At 23.0% G+C, this 19,406-nt stretch overlaps 3 protein-coding genes across 5 annotated transcripts; 2 read left to right on the top strand and 1 right to left on the bottom strand.

Annotated features, from left to right (window-relative positions):
* Positions 1-2: 2 nt before the first annotated feature.
* LOC122502724 (ATP-dependent RNA helicase SUV3 homolog, mitochondrial) lies at positions 3-10,432 on the top strand. Of its 2 annotated transcripts, none has more exons than XM_043612899.1 (15): positions 3-231; positions 562-797; positions 885-1,107; positions 1,182-1,350; positions 3,422-3,533; positions 3,630-3,760; positions 3,917-4,230; positions 4,355-4,496; positions 7,041-7,199; positions 7,288-7,467; positions 7,699-7,847; positions 7,966-8,087; positions 9,890-9,931; positions 10,005-10,090; positions 10,227-10,432. In XM_043612899.1, exons 1-15 carry the CDS (start codon positions 155-157, stop codon positions 10,305-10,307), a joined length of 2,223 nt encoding a protein of 740 aa, XP_043468834.1. In that variant the 5' UTR covers positions 3-154; the 3' UTR covers positions 10,308-10,432. The 2 variants fall into 2 exon arrangements, with proteins under 2 accessions (XP_043468834.1, XP_043468833.1); XM_043612898.1 differs by having other exon boundaries at positions 9,845-9,931.
* Positions 10,433-10,471: 39 nt separating this feature from the next.
* On the bottom strand, positions 10,472-13,125 carry LOC122502725. Its single transcript, XM_043612900.1, has 4 exons — positions 12,577-13,125; positions 12,167-12,488; positions 11,290-11,781; positions 10,472-11,204 (listed from the first exon to the last, which is right to left on the bottom strand). Exons 1-4 carry the CDS (start codon positions 12,793-12,795, stop codon positions 10,588-10,590), a joined length of 1,650 nt encoding a protein of 549 aa, XP_043468835.1. The 5' UTR covers positions 12,796-13,125; the 3' UTR covers positions 10,472-10,587.
* A 400-nt stretch (positions 13,126-13,525) lies between these two features.
* On the top strand, positions 13,526-19,354 carry LOC122502736 (interleukin enhancer-binding factor 2 homolog). Of its 2 annotated transcripts, none has more exons than XM_043612922.1 (5): positions 13,526-13,606; positions 14,005-14,309; positions 15,902-16,208; positions 16,284-16,541; positions 18,975-19,354. In XM_043612922.1, the coding sequence occupies exons 2-5, from the start codon at positions 14,010-14,012 to the stop codon at positions 19,253-19,255; spliced, it is 1,146 nt and encodes a 381-aa protein (XP_043468857.1). In that variant the 5' UTR covers positions 13,526-13,606; positions 14,005-14,009; the 3' UTR covers positions 19,256-19,354. The 2 variants fall into 2 exon arrangements, with proteins under 2 accessions (XP_043468857.1, XP_043468855.1); XM_043612920.1 differs by having other exon boundaries at positions 13,543-13,673.
* The last annotated feature ends 52 nt before the right edge of the window (positions 19,355-19,406 follow it).

Here is a 19,406-nt window from a genome sequence, read left to right as displayed (position 1 = left end):
ACGTGTTATGGAAAACATAACCTAAAAACCTTTGCAAATTTTAAAATTATACTTTTTTAATTTATTGTTGTTATTATACATGTGATATTAATCTATTTTCCCAATGAGGAAGATATTTTTTTACTTTAAATATTAATTTAAAATCCAATCAAATATGATACCAGCTAAAAGATGTATTTCTGAAATTTTATTAAGAAGAAATTCTTTTTTCAGTAGAACATTACTTAAAAGGTAAATTATTAATTTTTTATTAAATATTTTAACATAAATTTATACAAAATACTTTGTGTGTTATTTAATAGATGTTTATTAATAATAATTTGCGATTTTAATCAATTTTTTGTTTAATTTTCTTATTTGTTGTTAAATTGTGTAACAAAATAACAATTTTTCATAATTATAATTTCTTTTTTAATTTGTGTTCATATAGTTTAAAATATTAATATTTAGTTAATTATTATCAATTATATGTAGAATTAAAAAAAAACAAGTAAATAGAAAAATCGCATCAAATAATGAATTATAAGACGATTTTTTAAAATGTTTGGATTTTTTTCTCAGATCTGCAAGATTAAGTGTATTGAGAATAGAGCATTGTCGAGGGAAGAAAACAGGCGATGGTAATGAGAGTTACACTTCGCTTTTTAAGCCGGTTCCATTAAAACAAACTTCAGATGATATCAACGTAGGCGCAGAACTCAGTGGTACATTATCAACAACAGAAGTTCAAAAAATATTGGAGAAATTCCGAAAACAAAAGGATGTTGAGACTCTTTCTTTAGAATATGGATTGGATTGTAAGAGCAAAGAAAATACATTTTTTTGTATTAATTTACCTTATATAGTTAAATAATTAACTTAATAGTTTAACTTTAAATTAACAGCTCACCTACAACAACAAGTACATGAGAATTTTAAACAATATTGTTTACAAACAAAATCATTGCCAGTCGATCTTCATGTAATCTTAAGCGATATCATACAAGGAGCCGGACATATAACAGACATATTTCCATATTATATTCGCCATGCGAAGGAAATATTTCCCCACATCGATTGTATCGAAGATCTCAAAAAAATTAGCGATCTTCGAACACCAGTCAATTGGTTAGTACTGGACACGAATTCAATTTTAATAGTGATTTATAATGAATAATAATGCTTTTTGAATAAATTCACAGGTATCCATTGGCTAGAGAAAAGAAAAGGAAAGTTATTTTTCACGCTGGACCAACGAATAGTGGTAAAACTTACCACGCTCTGGAAAAATTTAAGAAATCATCATCTGGTCTCTATTGTGGCCCTTTGAAATTATTAGCTGTTGAAGTTTTCAATAAATGTAATGATACTGTAAGTATTTAGCAATTAGTAGACTGTTATTGTATTTTTTGTTACTATTTAATTTCATAAGATAATTTAATTTAATTCTAATTTAACTATAGAAAATGTTACGCCCGAGAAATATGGTATTGAATTTATTATTATTCAAATTACAAAATTTTCAAATATCAACTTCAATTTTTAAATAATTTCAGATACAAAGTTTTTAAAAAATTCTCTTCTTAAATACATATAATTAATAAAGATTTTTTTCCTACAATTTTAATAAAATTCGTGGCAAGAATTCAATTATTTCTATAAGTAATGAAAATTCTCAAAAGAATTCAATAATTATTTTTATAAATAATAAAAATTGTCAAAAGAATTTAATTATTTTAAAAAAAATATTTATTTATTTAAGTAGTAAACGGGACTATGCCCTTTCGTACAAAGTACTCTTGATACTAATTTTATTGCACTAAGCAAAAATACTAAATATTATCAAAAATTAAACATAAGTGGCTGAACTTTAAAATATTAAATAAACTTTAAATATTAATGAATTTTTTGATAGAAGACAAAATTATTCTCAAAAGTTATAATGAAATATTTTATTAGAATTCAATTATTTTCATAAATAATACATTTCTTTGCAAGAATTCAATTATTATTGTAATTAAACACCATTATTTTTAAAAAAAATTCAAATAAATTCTTCAATAGATGCAATTTAATTATTTTCAAAAATAAAAATTTTGTTTTTTTCGCAAGAAGCATTCTTTTTGTATTTTCATAAATAATAAAATTTTTCGCGGGAATTCAATTATTTTTAATACAATTTTAATAAAATGTTTGAAAAGAATTCAATTATTTTGAAAAATGTTGATAAAATTTTTCAAAAGAATACAATTTATTATTCTTAAAAGTTTATATGGAATGTTTTATTACAATTCAATTATTTTTATAAATAATAAATTTCTACTCAAGAATTCAATTATTTTCAAAAATTGTGATAAAATACTGACAAGAAATTCAATTATTTTCAAAAAATTTTGGTAGAATTCAATAATCAAATTTTAAATTACAATTATTAATAAAGTCAACATTATTTTTAAAAAAAACTTTAATTTCTTATCAATAATTTTAATAAAATTTAATAATAAAATTATTAATTAATTACAATAATGAATAAAATAGATTATATTCCAAATAATTAAAGAAATGGTTAAAAAAATTCAACAATAGTCAAAAACTTTAAATTATTCGTCGGAAGAATTCAATTATTATTTTCAAAATTCCGAGGAAAATTCAATCATTTCCTAAAAATTTTAATAAAATTCTATAATCAAAATTTTAATTACAATTATTAACAAACCTAATTATTTTGAGAACTTGAAAAAAATTCTGCACGAAATTCAATGATTTTCAAAATTTTCAATTAAAATTATAATAGAAAACTTTATTATTTTCAAAAAAATTCAAAGAAATTCTTCAAAACAGTTCAATTATTTTCAAAAATGTTAATAAAATTCTTCGCAAAAATTCAATAATTTTCATAAATTACTTTCAAAGTTTTTAATTAAAGTTATTAAAAAATACTCCATTTTCAAAAAAATTCAAAGAAATTCTTCAAAACAATTATATTATTTTTATAAATGGTAATAAAATTCTTCTCAAAAATCCAATAATTTAAAAAAAATTTTAAATTCCTCCTGGAAGTTCAATTATTTTCAACAGAATTTTAATAAAAATTCTGGAAAGAATTAAATTATTTTCAAAAAATATAATAAAATTCTTCGAAGGTTAATAAAATTTATCGAAAGAATTAAATTATTTTTAAAAAATATAATAAAATTCTTCGAAGGAATTAAATTATTTTCAAAAATTTGTTTAAAAGTCTTAGCAAGACTCCGATGATTTTTAGTATACATTAAGTTTCAAATTCAAAGCATTTAAAAAGAAGTTAGGAAAGAAAAAAAGCAAACAATTTTAAACTGTAAACAGATTACCGGAATTCAATGACTATTAATGCAGATTTAATTGCTATTATAATTTAATTTTAATTTTTGAATTTTAAATAATTATAGATTTTCTATTATAGGGTACCCCTTGTGATTTAATAACTGGAGAAGATAAAAGATTTGCCCGTGGACCTGACGAACCATCAAGTCATGTTGCCTGTACAGTTGAAATGGCGAACGTTAGTACACCCTGTAAGTAAAAATTTCTTTACAAACAGTCTAAGAATTAAAAAGTATAGTAATAATAATTTATCGATTGTATGTATAATTGTGATTATTCTATTTCAGTTGAAATAGTTATAATAGACGAAATTCAATTAATGAAAGACTTTGGAAGAGGTTGGGCCTGGACCAGAGCTCTCCTTGGACTTTGTGCCGATGAAGTTCACGTGTGTGGCGAACCCGGTGCTGTTGATCTTGTACGCATTCTATTCTAGAATTTTATTTAACTTTTCAGTTACATTCACGTCAATATTTATTATATTTACGTTTACATTTTTACATTTGCATTTACATTTATATTTATTCGAAACGTTTATTAATTTCCGTTATAAATTTTTGCCATTAAAAAATAGGTTCAATCACTGTGTGATGCGACAGGGGATACACTGGAAGTTCGAAATTATAAGCGCTTGACGAATTTGCTTGTTGAGAGTGAAGCATTGACTACTTTAAAAAATGTTCGTCCCGGTGATTGTATAGTGTGTTTTAATAAGAATGACATTTACACGGTGTCACGATCCATTGAAAGAATTGGTAAAGATGTTGCCGTTATTTATGGTAGTCTACCGCCTGGTACAAAATTAGCACAGGCGGCAAAATTTAACAATCCAGATCATCCTTGTAAAATATTAATTGCCACCGACGCTATTGGAATGGGTTTAAATTTGTGAGTTATTTTCTTTGAATTTCATATTAAATTATATATGATAGATTATTAAGTATAAGAAATAAATTATAATTTCAAATTTATTATTTTGAAAATAAAAAATTAATTCTTTATTTTATTACAGACATATAAGAAGAATTATATTTTATTCCATGGTCAAACCAACTGTCAATGGAAAAGGTGAAAAAGAAATGGACGTTATCAGTGTTTCATCTGCTCTTCAAATTGCTGGACGTGCAGGTCGTTTCGGTACTCAATGGGAAACGGTATTGAAATTTATTTTATTAACTAAATAATAAAATTTATATATATAAAATATATAAAAATAATATATATAAACAATTGTTATAAAATATGAAGAAATCGATCACTCCCGAGTCTTCGACTCGGAGCAATCGATATCTTCATGTTTTATAATAATTAAAGATGATGATAAAATAATGATTTTATATTATAAGAATATTGTTATATTGTAACTTCATCAAAATTATTTTCATTTCAATTCAATTATTTTGTAGAATTTAAAACTAAAATTCTTCTTTAAATTAATTATTCATTCATTTTTAATAATTTTTGAAAAATTTCTTTGAAAATTTTCAATTTCTTTTATTTACAATTCAATTTTACGAAATATCATCGATTATTCGGAAATTCTTTAAATATTTGAAAATAAAAACTTCAAATAATTTCTAAAAAGTTCCATATTAAACTTTTTAAAAAAATTTAATCTATACACAATTTTCAGTTAAAAGTATGAAAAAATTCAAACTTTTAAAGATTATAATTTGAAACCTTTTCAAAATTAAATTATTTCTAAAAATTCACGTTATAATACTTTCTCTTTAAATTTGAATTAGTAAAAATGTTTACTAATTGAAATTACTGACTGACTTTTTGCTTTTTAATTGGAAAATTTTACAATTAAATTAGTAGAAACGACTATTTATTGGTACAATCTACTAATACAAAAGCAAAAAGTCAGTCACTAATTCAAATTAGAAACCATTTTTTTCACTAATTCAAATTTCGAGAGTTTAATATTCAATTATTATCTAAAACTTTAACTGAAATTAATATTTAAAGCAATTTCCATTAGAAAATTCAAAGAAAATTCAATTATTTAAATACAAAAATGAATAATTTATTGAATAATTGAATGTTTCTTAAAATTGAACTTTCATAAAGAATTTTATCAACAAATTTTTAAATATTTGAATATTTTTGACGAATTTAAATAAAATCGAGAATAAAATATTTTTTAGGAATAAAATTACATTTTTGAAGAAATTAGATTAAAATTGTATTAAAAATAATTGAATCTGAGTAAAAAATTTCATTGAATTGTGAAAAGTTTTTGTAAATAAATGAAATTTTGACAAGAATTTTATTAAAATTTTTGAAAATAATTGAATTTTGAAGAAGAATTTTATTATTTATAAAGCTAATTGAAATTTTGACGAGAATTTTTTTAAGACTATAATTTAATTTCTGCGAAGAATTTTATTACTTTTGAAAATAATTCAATTCTTGAGACGAATTTTAATAAAATATTTAAAAATAATTTCATTTTTAAAGAAATTAGATTAAAATTGTATTAAAAATAATTGAATCTCTGTAAAAAATTTGATTAAATTGAAAAAAGTTTTTGTAAATAATTGAAAATTTGACAAGAATTTTATTAAAATTTTTGAAAATAATTGAATTTTGAGGAGTTTATCATTTATAAATTTATTATTTATAAAGATAATTGAAATTTTGACGATAATTTTTTTAAACTTTTGACAATAATTGAATTTCTGCGAAGAAGTTTATTACTTTTGAAAATAATTGAATTCTTGAGACGAATTTTAATAATATATTTCTAATTGAATTCTTTTGTGAAATTTTATTGAAATAGTAGATATTAAAATTAATTGAATTTTGATAAATTATTGAAATTAATTAAATTTCTACGAAGAATTTTATTAGAATTATTTTGAAAAAAAAATTCCTGCGTGTTAAAAGGAATTTCATTACTATTTTTGAAAATAATTTAATTCTTTGAAGAAATTTAATTAAAAATGTATTGATAATAATACTTAAAATCTAATGAATAAATTATAGGAAGGCTTTTTCAAATAATTAAATTTCTTTGATGAATTTTAATAAAATTTTGAAGAATAATTACATTTTTTGAGAAATTCCATTAAAATTGTATTAAAAATAATTGAAGTTCTACGATGAGTTTTATTATTTATGAAAATAATTGAAAACCTACATAGAATTTTATTATTTATGAAAATAATTGAATTCCTGGTAAAAAATGTTATTTTTCATGAAAATAATTGAATTATTGGAAAGAAATTTATAAAAAATTTGTAAATAATATAATTCCTATGAAATTTGTATTATTTAATTCATTCATTAAAAATTTAAATTTTCTAAAATTTCAAATTAAAACCTTTTGAAGTTCATCTATTTAAGAAAAGTACAATCGCAACTCTTTTAAAATTGAATTAATTTTGAAAGATATATTTAAGTAAAATTCGATTTCAAGATTAAACACAATAATTATTTAGAAAACAATAATTTTCCAGGATTCCGATCAAAATTCCCTGAGTTTTCCAGGTTTTTTTAAGGTTTATAAAATTCCCTGACATTTCTAGGTTTTCCAGGTTTCCAAGTTGCGTGGCAACCCTGTAATATTACTAATACTAATATTATCAAAAATTATAACTTTGTTTCTTTTTTTATTAATTCTATATATTTTTATTTAAATAATTCAAATAGAAATTTAAATCTGACGCTAAGAAAATGTTGGAATATTTTAGGGCTACGTGACAACGTTCAAACCACAGGATTTACGAACTTTGAAGACAATTATGAATTCAGCTCCTGAAAGTATAACGAAAGCTGGTTTGCATCCAACTGCAGATCAAATTGAAATGTACGCTTATCATTTACCAGACGCTCCTCTTTCGAACTTAATGGTAATTTTCTTAATCGTGCATAAAATAATTATTATTATAAATTATATTATATTATACATAAATTATATTCGAAAATTTACTTTTTTAGGATATTTTCGTTTCATTGTCCACTGTAGACGACTCATTATATTTTATATGTGACATGAATGATTTTAAATATTTAGCCGACATGATTCAACATGTAAATCTCCCTCTGCGTGCTCGATACGTCTTTTGTTGTGCACCTATCAATAGAAAATTGCCATTCCTATGCTCCATGTTTCTAAAGGTAATATTTTCGTATTCTTTCAAAGGTATAATTGAATCGTGAATTTGGAAAAGGGCTCAACTCTAAAAATTGTAAGAATCATTTTCCCTAGCAATTTTGTTAAGTGAAAATGAGACTTCTCTTTTTTCGAGAGTTGAGCCCTTTTCAAAATTCTCGATTCATGGAAATTCTTTTTTTTTTTTCTTTAAAAATTACAAATGGTAATTAATTGTAATTTCTCTGTTTATACAGTACGCCCGTCAGTATAGCAAAAACGATGTTATTACTGCAAAATGGGTTCAACAAAACATTGGTTGGCCACAGACGAATCCCATGAATATTCAAGAATTAATGAATTTAGAAGCTGTTTTTGATATTTTAGATCTTTACTTATGGCTCAGGTATAAAGAAAGAACATTATTATTATTTAATAATATTTAAAAGATATTTATTAATATAACACAATATTTAATTATATTTGAATATTCTTTTTTATTTAATTAATATTTACGTTTGCAGCTATCGATTCCCGGATTTATTTTCCGATGGCGATGAAATAAGAAGAATGCAAGAAAATTTGGACTCTTTAATTGAAGAGAGTATTATTATTTTAACACAATTAATTAAAAACTCAAAGAAAGGTACGTTAATTTTTATACTTTATGATTAATATCATTTGTGAATAATTAATATTCAATTTAAAAAACTGTTTATATCGATTATATAATATTTATATTATCAGGGTTGTCAGAAAAATTTTATTTTGTTTCTTCCTGATTTCCAAATAAAATTTCGACTTTTTCTCGTATCTCTATATAAAAAAAAAATTTTAATAAATTCAATTGTAAGAAAAGATAATTTTTAGAAGCAAAAATCTTAATTTAGAACTTTACCAGCGTTGCACTATTTTAAAAATAAAATAAATTATTTAGACTAACTTTCCTCCATTTTTTTCAAAAATTTCAATAATATTTTTTAAAAATATAATATAATTTATAATAGAATTTCAGGAGATTTTAATTATTTCAAAAATTTTTAATTGCTGATTTATAAACATTTAATTAAAAAATATAAATTTTAAAAATAGAAACTAATTAGTGAAAATTGTAAATGTAACTCTTTGAAAATTAAATTATTTTAGAAGCAATTTCGACCCTTTAATTCTGCTTTTTATACTAACAAACATATTAATACATTCGATTGTGACTCTGGAAAATTCAGTTATTTTTTTTATCTGTTAAATTAAATTTCTTTGAAAAATTGGTTGTTTTTTAAATTCTCTATTTTTTAAAAAAATGTAATTATATTTTCAATTTTAATTCATAAAATTCCCAAAATTTCTATTAAAATTAAATTAAAAATTCCATTAATTTCCATTTAGATTAAATTTAAAATTAAAATTCCCATTATTCCATTTCAATTAAATTTAAAATTAAAATTTCCATTTAAATTAAATTAAATTTTAAAATTTTCATTATTTCACATTTAAATTAAATTTAAAATTAAAATTTCCATTAATTTCCATTTAAATTAAATTAAAAATTTTGTAAAAATTCAAGTATCTTTAAAAAATTCGCCATATTTAAAAAAATTTAATTATCTATATTTTCAATTTTAATTCAGAATATTTCCATAATTTTTATTTAAATTAAATTTCAAATTCAAATTTCCATTCAAATTTAAAATTTTCAATTTTTAAAATAAAATTTTGTTAAAAATTCAAATATCTTTAAAAAATTGAATTAAAATTTCTCAGAAAATTATTTTTACAGAATTTTAAATAAAATTTGTTTAAATTTAAATAATTTTTTAAACAATAAATTTATTATTATTAATTTCTTCACAGAAATTTAAATTTTCAAAAATTTTAGTTCAAATCCTTCTGAAATTCAATTCATGCGCGAAATTGTAACTTTTTTTTAAATTAAAATCTTTTCTAAGTTAATTTCGATAAATAACTTGAAGAATATTATTATAAAAATTAGTTATTTACGGAAATAGGAAAAATCAAGGTATTATTTTCAAATTCATTGTGATTCAAACATTTTTAAAGTGGAAAAAAATTCATGGAAAAATCAAGGTTTTTAAATTTTAAGTATTTAAAAAATATTTTTGGATTCAGAAACTAATAATTTTGAAGTAATTATAAAATTCTGTTAATTTTCCAGTGCTTTTGATTAATTTTTCTGACATTTCCCTGACTTGTGTCAACCCTAATTATTTATGAAAATGACGAAATATCTTAGTTATTAAATGAATGAAATTGAGCCTCCCAATTCAAGAACTCGCCCGACGCGGCTCTTTTATCCCAGCGTCGGGCGAGTTCTTGAATTGGGAGGCTCAATTAATAAAATTAACTAATTAATTATTTAATTAATGTAATTTAATTTAAATAAAGAAATTAACGTTTTTCGGTTAATTTCTGTTAAAAAATTCTTTACAGGTATCGGCAGCAAAGAATCAGATGTAATGACTTTCGCCCCAGGTATTATAATAATTTATTTAAATAACAAGTTAATTAATTTATTATTTTCTCTAATTATGTAAATTAATTGCAGTTAAAGGAAAAGTTTCCGAGTCTCTGATAGCGAAGGGTCAATTATCTCTTGATATGCTGCAGGAACTTCATAAGGAATGGGAAGAGGTAAAATTGTTTTTCCACACTAAAATCTCTTCTTTAAGAGAACAAAAAATTAATTATAGTCAATAATAATTACTAAAATTAAAAGAAGTAAAATTAATTTAAATTTCAAATTTAATCAAATAAATTCTTATTGCAGTCGAAAAAGGGATCGTCAAAGAATTTAAGAAACATAGTCAAGGATGTACTAGGAACAAAAAGAGGAAGACCAAAAAAGTAAATTGGAACAAACTGAGATCAATTATGATTAATATTACATGTAAATCAATTTTTTTTTCAACAAAAATTATGTATAAATAAAAAAGTTTTATTATAGAAAATTAAAGAAATTCTTATAAAACATTATTCCGTATTGTACATTTATTACACTTTTTTTTAAATGTAAATATTACTACAAAAAACGATCACTGAAAAAATACTAAACAAAATGATTTATTAAAAAAATAAACTTAAAAAAAAGACGAAAAAAAGGGGTAAATTATAGAAAAAAAAGTAAGAAATTATTCTGACTGTTCGGTCTTCATTTCCTCGTTAAACGGTTGAAATCCTTCGACGCTCTGTTGGAATATATTGTAAAATTCACGATCCGTTTTCACTCGTCGTAAATACGCCCTGATGGTGAATAATGGCGGAAGATTCATGTATTTATTGAGGAGCATATACTTGTACATTTCCGGTGATTCTATGTATAAAAGTAAACAGAGAAAAATCCAGGTTCTTGAAAATTTAATAACCTTATCCTCGCCACTGCTTTCGAGTTTAAAGCATTCTTTAATCATTACTTTTTGTATTTCGGGTAGACTCATATTATCAACTAATTGCGTCATTAAATCCACTGTTTTCAATGGTAATGTTGATAGACGTTCTTCACATTTTGACGATCGTATTTTCTCCTCAAGCTGTTCGCTGAGCATTTTTACACGTTTCTCCTTTTCGATTAATTTCGATTTCCCCACTGAATATGTTGTGTGTGCAAATGCAAATTTCCGTTTTCCTAAAGTTGCACATTTCGAGCACCGTAACGTTCCACTGTTAACAATTAACGTGCATGAATTGTGACGCCAATTTGTTCCATCTCGATAAGCCTCCTCGCATTTTAAATCTGTTATCGGATAACCTGTAAAAATAATTTTTTTCTTTCAAAATCTTTCTTTTTCTAAAGTAAATTTTTCCTTTATTTCGAATATTAATCAACTACATACCTTCACAAACACTACGTTTGTCGAATTCTTCAATTAATTCCTCAACATCGACCAATGTTTTAACAATTGAATTACTGTTGTCTTTTATCAAATTATGTGCAACTGTCTCGATATTTTTCTCTCTTACGGTACAACGCATTTGCATGTTGTTTTTGATGAATACTTGTTTTTCAGTAATGGGCATTCCACTTTCATTCATTTTCATGAAACAATAAACAATAGTTGTCCCATGACCTTTGGGCTTTGAAATCACAAACGAATTCCATCCTTTTGGTAAATTCACTTCTGTATAAACTTCCAATAGATCTTCAAAAAGCATAAATTCACTACTTGTATTCGCTGAAGTATAATTCACGTTATTGTCCTCCAAAAAACTTTTTTCATCATTAAGACATATTTCATTGTCTTCGGGTGTTAAATTTAATTGATTATCACCATCAGGAAGAAGTGGAGATTTCGAATTTTGATTCTGCAATGTTTCTGTAAGATCATCTGTAAAATGAAAATTTAAATAATATTTATTTTTAGTTTCACTGCAGAGGAAAATTACACTAAAATAATATAAAGGCTTTGTACTCAATAATTCAAGGTTGCTATAAAAAATTTAATTTTGTTTTTCCCTGATTTTTAGATAAATTTTTTGTCTTTTTCCCTAAATCTAGAAAATGATTAGATACTCAAAATATGTTCTATTACATTTATTTGCGAATTCCTTTAATTGGAAAATTAATCAAAAAATATCAATAACTTTATTTTTAAATATTTATTTAATTATTATTTTTCCTATCGATTTTCAAAAATTTTAAATTCAAACAAATTTTAAAAAAAGTATCCAAATTGCAGAAAATTAAAAAAAAAGTAGTAAATAGTTATATACCTTCATCAGAATTATAATTTGATTGAATATTCACATTCTCATGTGTTTCGGACTCATCGTTAATAAATTCAAAAGATTCTTGAGAATCTTGATCATCAAATTGTACATCTTCGACTATATTTTCACTATCATCTTCCCTGGGTATCGAATAAACTTCATAAGATTTACTAACAGAAGACGATAAATTATTTAAGTCTGGTGATAAACTTCTATTAATATCAAATTCATCCTCGCATTCTATAAATTGTGGATCTACTTCATCTGGATCAACATGAAGTTTAGGTATTGCTCCAGGTCTTAAGCGAAATTTTTTATATTTTATCTAAATAGAAGAAAATAAATTAAATTAACTGAAATAAAATAAGTGAAAATTTTTCAATAAAAGAAAAAGAGTATTTATAAAAACTCACAGTGATAACATTCGGTGGAACTCCACTGAACCAATGTGTAATAATATCCGTTGGATAAAAATGTTTACTACAAACGTAAGTTTCATCTTTGACAACATAATTTTCAATTCCAATAGCTTCTTGCCATAATTGACGTGTTTGTGGATCTTTTGGAGCAGAGAAAAAACTGCTTCCATTTCTATAATTCGTCTCTTTGCAAATTGCACACTTTCTCGTCATTTCTATATTATTTTTCGTCTATTTGTACTTTTTTTTACTCTCCTTTCAAATTCTCCACAAAAACATATTTATATATTATTTTTTTCAGAAAAACGAGAAAAACTAAATTTATAAGGAAAAAATTTTTTTTAATTTAGAGGTTAGGATTTTTTATTTTTGCTATTCGGTTTAAATTTCTCCAAGAAAACTATTAAAAAAAAGTTTTTAGAAACTTGAGAAAGTGTAAACTTTCCCTAATTTACAAAATAATAGAAATAAATAAAATCCTCACTATAATTTATACAATTTTTTTTATATTTCAACCAATGTTTATATTTTGCTTATTGTATATTACAAATTAGAAATCTTACCAACAGAGGGACAATAGTCGCTTGAATTTTTTTTTTCAATATTATTTACATTTTCGATTATAAATAAAAAACAAACCATAATAGTAATTTTAATTTCAAATAAATCATTTTTGTTCGGTTCGTTTAATATTTAACTTGAAAATATTTACAGTATGCTAAATTTTTACTATAGAACAAAAGTGATATTTAAATTTCCCGCGTTTAATTGTTTATAATTTTTGTCTACAACAATGAATGTAAATATCCTTTTGTTTAACGATAAACAAATAGAAATAGAATACTAGCTTTTTAAAATATGATTCGAGTTTTAAAGTATTATTGTTGTTATTATTAAGTTAAGTCAGTTATAAGTGAAATGAGTGAAATCATTATTGATTAACGTAGTTTCCGGTCTTGTCGGTGTACGGCTGAATTGTGTCAGTGTGTGTGACTGTGACTGTGACATCCAAGTTTTTTGACCGGTGTGAGTGAATTTTGATATTTACAGTATTGATTTTATTATTATATATTAAAAAAACTAGATTTTCAGTAAGTATTTTGAAATATTTAATTTTATTTGTATCTATTTGTAAAATTTAAAGATTCTCAGTGACGTAAATAAATGTCTAATAATGCCGATAATAAAAATGTTTGGTTAGAATTACTTCATTGACGCGTCCTTTGGCGTTGCCTATAATATGTAAAAATAAATCGCTGTGAAAATATTTCTTTTTTTGATAATTGATGCTCTCTTTTGATAAAATAGATGAATTTGTCGAATTATAATAGCTGGTTTATTAATTTTATTATAATTATTAATAGGGTTATGTTGGAATAGGGGAGGGAAATGAATTTTATAATTTATTATTTATATTTTCAGTCAAAATGGTAAGAGGCGGACGTGGTGGAATGATAAGAGGTGGACGAGGAGGAATGGGTCGTGGAATGGGTTTCCCAAGGAAACAATTTTTACCCCGTCATCCATTTGATCTTACTCTTTGTGAAGCGGCATTTAATCGTGTCAAACCTGCTCCAGATGAAGCCGATTTTACCTCGGCTCTTCTTAAAAAATCGACCGATATGAGCCCTACGCAAAAAGAGCAGACATCGATTTTAAATCTCGTCACCAAGTTGCAGAGCGTTTTAGATAACTTGATTGTTGCACCTGGCAATTTTGAAGCTTGTGTATGTATTTTAATTTTAATTCCTTTTTTGTATTTTTCTTTTCTCTGGATTTCTGTTTCCCTTTCGCTGTATTTTTGTTTCCATTTTTCTATATTTTTGTTTCTATTTTTCTGCATTTTGCGAATTGACAGGGAGTTTTGAAATTTTTTGTTAAAAACACTGATTATTTCGTAAGAAAAAATATAAATATTTATTTTAAGACTTATTAATTATATTTCATTAAAAAAGATTGAACGATCTTCTATAAAATCGTTTTATTTTGTCAGGGAATTTTATCAAAAGTATCGGAAGAATATTCAATTTCTAGAATTTATAAGAAAATTATGAATTTTTTTGTCCAACTTAATAGATTTAAGAAAAAATTCAATTTTATCACCTTTTTTTACCTTTTTTGACAATTTGATACCTTTTTCCTCTTTTTTTTTGTGATTTGTCCCCTTTTTCACCTTTTTCTAATCAAAGATAATTAATTAATATTCAAATAATTAAAATATTATTATTGAATAGTTTTTTTTTTCTAGAAAAACAAAAATTCTAATACAAAACCTTCGATTTTTTCCATTTCTTATAATAATTTCTTTTTAAATAACTTAATTCTTGAAGAACTATCATAAAATTATTACTTAGAAATTATTTAATGAGTAATATTGTACTTAAATATCTCAAAATTAATTGAATTTTAAAAGAGTTGCGTTTACAATTATTTTCATAAATAAAGATTTAATTTCAAATTTTTAAAAATTTCAATTTTTAATGAATTTTATTAAAAATTTTAAAGAACTTAAATTTTTAGAAATAATTGAACTTTTGATATTTTTAACTAACAATTCTGTAGAATTATTTTTTTTTTCAAAAAGTCCAATTGAAATTACTCGAAGTAATTGTAAACAAATACAGTTTTGAAAATTCTCAGAATTTTTTTAAAAATTAATATAAATAATTGACTAGAGTGAAAAAGAAAAAATTCCCCTTTTCACCTTTTTTGAGGAAAAAGGTACTGTGATGCCTGTAATTGAACAAAATACAATTTTAATTAAATTCGTTGAAAAAATTTGAAAGAAAAAAAATTTTTCACATCCCTTAAAATAGTGAAAAATAAATCAATTTATGAATTTTTTTGCAATAATATTATTACAAAACAAATTTGAATGAGTAAAAATTTGAACTAATTAGAACAAAAGTGATACGAATTTTCTCAAAATTAATTTTTAAATAATAAATAGAGTAAATAAAAATAAATAAAATTATTTTTTCTCAGAAAATAAATTTTCTAAAAAGAAACGTATTTTTCATTAATATCAATTCGTTTTTTTACAGTAATTTATAAGTAACTATTTCTATATTTTATAATGTTAAATTATTATTACTAATATCAATATAGATTTAATTTCAAAAAGTTTCAAATTAAAGTTTTAGAAAAGTTGAAAATTGTTAAAAATTTTAATTAAAAATTCTGAATAAGTTAGTTTTTTGAAATTCATGACCGAGAAATGGCCGTGAATTCTTTTTTATGAAAAAAGTGTCCACCCTGAAATTTAGTCAATTTTCCTGTTCCGAAAGTTTGAATTCAAAGGATATTTATATTATTTCAGCAATTAGAGGAAGTGCGACAAGTCGGAAGTTTCAAAATGGGAACAATGATTAAAGGACACAATATCGCCGATATTGTTGTTATTTTAAAAACTCTGCCAACAAAAACAGCAGTCGAAGCTCTTGGAACTAAAGTTCAGGTCGATCTTAAAACTGGAAATCCCAAGGAAAATTTCCGACTAACCCAAACCGAAAGGGGTTTTGATATTGCAACAAACGAAGCAACTGTTCGAGTGCTAATTACAACTCTTCACCAAAACTTGAGAAAATTAGAGTCTGATCAGCATCTTGATATTAAAATTTGCCAAGGTAAATATGATTATTTTTATTAATATTTTATTTCTTTATATTAGAATTATTCTAATTAGATTTTCTTTTTATTAGGTCATTTGGCAGCTATCAGGCATTCTCGTTGGTTCGAGGAAAATGCTCATCATTCAAGCATTAAAGTTTTAATTCGTTTGCTGAGAGATTTGCGATCTCGATTCGAAGGTTTAGAACCTCTTTCACCGTGGATGTTGAATTTATTAGCCCATAATGCTATCATGAATAATCCAAGCAGACAAGCATTGCCAATTAATCAGGCTTATCGTCGGGTTCTTCAACTCCTTGCATCTGGCCTCTTTTTGCCAGGTTCCGCAGGTAAGAAAATTTATTTGTTTTTTTATTCATTATTTTTGTCTTTATTTTTTCAATTATTACAGGGATTCTATGAAAATTTAATTCTGTTTTTCCCTGATTTCCAGATCAAATTTTGATTTTTTCACTCACTCTAAAGAATATTCTGATTCATTCTAAAAATTATTTGATACTTAAAAAAAAGTTCTATTACTTTACGAATTTACGAATATCTTTAATTCGAAAATTATTCTAAAACGTTAATAACTTTTTATTAAGCAAATATTTAATTATAATTATTTTTTTACTTAGGAATTAAGATTTTAAAAAAATTTCAAATTGAAACCTTTTTAAAATTCAACAACTTATAATAATTAAAGATGATCGAGTGATAAAATTCTAATATAACTTTAAAAATAATAAGTAAAATTAAAAATCTGTACTGTTAAAAAAATAATCGTCGAAGAATAACAGAGTTGCAACAAAGTTTTTTTTATTTTTCCCTGATTTCCAGACACAATTTTGACTTTATTCCCTGACCTTAAAGAATGTTGTTGCTTTAACTTCTTCAAAATTATTCTCATCATTTCAATTCAATTATTATTTTCAAGAATTTTGAACTAAAATTCTTCTTCAAATCAAATATTTTTAATAATTTTTGTAAAGTTCTATGAGAATTTTTAAATCTATTTGTTTACAATTCAATTTTACGAAATTTTGATTATTCGGATATTCTTCAGTTTTATTAGAAAATAAAAACTTCAAATCATTTAAAAAACATTCAACTAAACTTTAAAAAAAAAATTAATTCTACATAATTGTTAGTTAAACGTATGAAAAATTGAAACACTCATGTAGAGAAGTTTACAGGCCTATTGTTACATTACTTGTAAATAAAATAAAAAATAAAAGTATGAAAAATTCAGGTTTTCAAAGATTCTTATTTTGAGATCTTTTCAAAATTCAATTATTTCTAAAAATTCATCTTATAATGCTTTAAATACTCAATTATTATGTAAATTTATAACATAAATTCATTTTTGAATCAATTTTTATTAAAAAATTCTACAAGAATTTAATTTGATGACTTAAATATACATACAAAAATAAATAATTTATTGAATAATTAAATGTTTCTCAAAATTGAATTTTCATAAAAAATTATTTCAACAAATTTTTAAATAGTTGAATTTTTTCAACGAAATTTAATAAAATTTTTAAGAATATTTACATTTTTCGTGGAACTTGATTAAAATTGTATTGTGATTGTATTATTTAAGAAAATAATTGAATTGTTTTGAAAAACTTTAATAAAATTCTAGAAAATAAATAGATATTGAAAATCATTGAATTGAGTAAAATTTTTAAAAATATATGAAATTTTGCAAAGAATTTTATTAAAATTCTTAAAAATAATTGAATTTAAGAGAAAAATTTTATTATTTTTGAAAATAATTAAAATTTTGAAGACAATTTAAAAAAATTTTGTACAAAATTGAATTTCTGCAAAGAATTTTATTAAATTTGTAAATAATTGAATTTCAAAAATCATTTGTAACTTTTCATAAATTCAATTTTTTAAATGTTTTTAACTAAAATATTAAAAATCATTCAATTGAGGAAATTTTTTGAAAATAATAATCGAAATTATCAAATAATTAATTATGGAACATCATTTGAAATGATCGAATTTTATAAATAATTGAATTCATGTGAAATTTTTATTAATTATGAAAATAATTAAATGTTTTCTTAAAAATTTTATCAAAACATTTTTTAAATAATTGAATTCTTTTGGAAAATTTCATTAAAATAGTAGATACTGAAAATCATTGAATTGAGGAAAATTTTTCAAAATAATTGAAATTTCGACAAGAAATATATTAAAATTTTTGAAAATATTTGAATTTTAGAGAAGAATTTTATTATTTTTGAAAATAATTGAATTTCTGCAATTATTTGTAACTTTTAAGAAATTCAATTTTTTTAGTGTTTTTAACTAAAATTCTTCTATAAATCTATTATTTTTAATAATTAATTAATTATATAAGTATTAAAAAAATTTAACTAATATCAGAAGAATTTGAATTATTAAAATTTTTCAAAAATCTAAGTTCTTTCTAATTAAATTCATTCAAAATTGAAATTTTCTAAAAGTTCAAATTGAAACTTTTTGAAGTTGATTTATTTATGAAAATTGTAAACGCAACTCTTAAAATTCAACTATAGTTTTGAAATATTTTAAGTAAAATTATTATCCATTAAATAATTTTTAAGTAATAATTTAATGATAGTTCTTGAAGAATGAAGTTATTTAAATGAAATTTTTGTCATAAATAGAAGAAATTGAAGGTTTTGTATTAGAATTTATTGAATTTATTGAAATTCACGAAAATGTAATTGAATCAATTTTTAAGCGTTTTGATAATAAATGTAAACTATCGATATTTTTCGCAGGAATTTCTGATCCCTGTGAGGGAGGAAACATTCGAGTTCACACGGCATTGTCCCTCGAGCAACAGGATCTCGTTTGTTTGACAGCTCAAACTCTTCTTCGTGTTCTTGCTCACGGTGGCTATCGACCATTACTTGAAGGAACAAATAAATTAGCCGTCGAGATGAGTGTTTGGGCCGGTGGCGTTGTGGCGAGTCCTCTCGAGAAAGCCTACGAACCACCAACCGAACAGGAACAGCAAGAGGATATGGAGGAGGCCAATGAGGAAATGATCACTGGATAAGACAATTTTATTCACATAACCATGCAATGTTCCTTGAATTTCTGAATTTGAGAAATAAAATTTTCAATTTTACTCATAATAAAATGTTCAGAATTTCAAGTTCATTTTGTCACTTTTTTTTCTATTTTTTTTCCTGTTTTTTAATTAAATG

The sequence above is a fragment of the Leptopilina heterotoma genome, unplaced genomic scaffold (genome assembly GCF_015476425.1).
Source record: "Leptopilina heterotoma isolate Lh14 unplaced genomic scaffold, ASM1547642v1 Lhet_237, whole genome shotgun sequence".
In the NCBI taxonomy this organism is placed as follows: domain Eukaryota; kingdom Metazoa; phylum Arthropoda; class Insecta; order Hymenoptera; family Figitidae; genus Leptopilina; species Leptopilina heterotoma.
This window is presented reverse-complemented; position numbering and strand designations above follow the sequence as displayed.

What these genes read in the sequence shown, in the direction of transcription:
- LOC122502724 (XM_043612898.1), top strand. Translation starts at nt 155, where the DNA reads ATGATACCAGCTAAAAGATGTATTTCTGAAATTTTATTAAGAAGAAAT. An exon ending in TCGGTACTCAATGGGAAACG is followed by an intron (nt 4,497 to 7,040) that starts GTATTGAAATTT and finishes GGAATATTTTAG; the next exon opens with GGCTACGTGACAACGTTCAA. An exon ending in CTCCTCTTTCGAACTTAATG is followed by an intron (nt 7,200 to 7,287) that starts GTAATTTTCTTA and finishes TTACTTTTTTAG; the next exon opens with GATATTTTCGTTTCATTGTC.
- LOC122502725 (XM_043612900.1), bottom strand. Translation starts at nt 12,795, where the DNA reads ATGACGAGAAAGTGTGCAATTTGCAAAGAGACGAATTATAGAAATGGA. An exon ending in TTCCACCGAATGTTATCACT is followed by an intron (nt 12,489 to 12,576) that starts GTGAGTTTTTAT and finishes TCTTCTATTTAG; the next exon opens with ATAAAATATAAAAAATTTCG. An exon ending in AAATTATAATTCTGATGAAG is followed by an intron (nt 11,782 to 12,166) that starts GTATATAACTAT and finishes TTCATTTTACAG; the next exon opens with ATGATCTTACAGAAACATTG.
- LOC122502736 (XM_043612922.1), top strand. Translation starts at nt 14,010, where the DNA reads ATGGTAAGAGGCGGACGTGGTGGAATGATAAGAGGTGGACGAGGAGGA. An exon ending in CTGGCAATTTTGAAGCTTGT is followed by an intron (nt 14,310 to 15,901) that starts GTATGTATTTTA and finishes ATATTATTTCAG; the next exon opens with CAATTAGAGGAAGTGCGACA. An exon ending in TGATATTAAAATTTGCCAAG is followed by an intron (nt 16,209 to 16,283) that starts GTAAATATGATT and finishes TCTTTTTATTAG; the next exon opens with GTCATTTGGCAGCTATCAGG.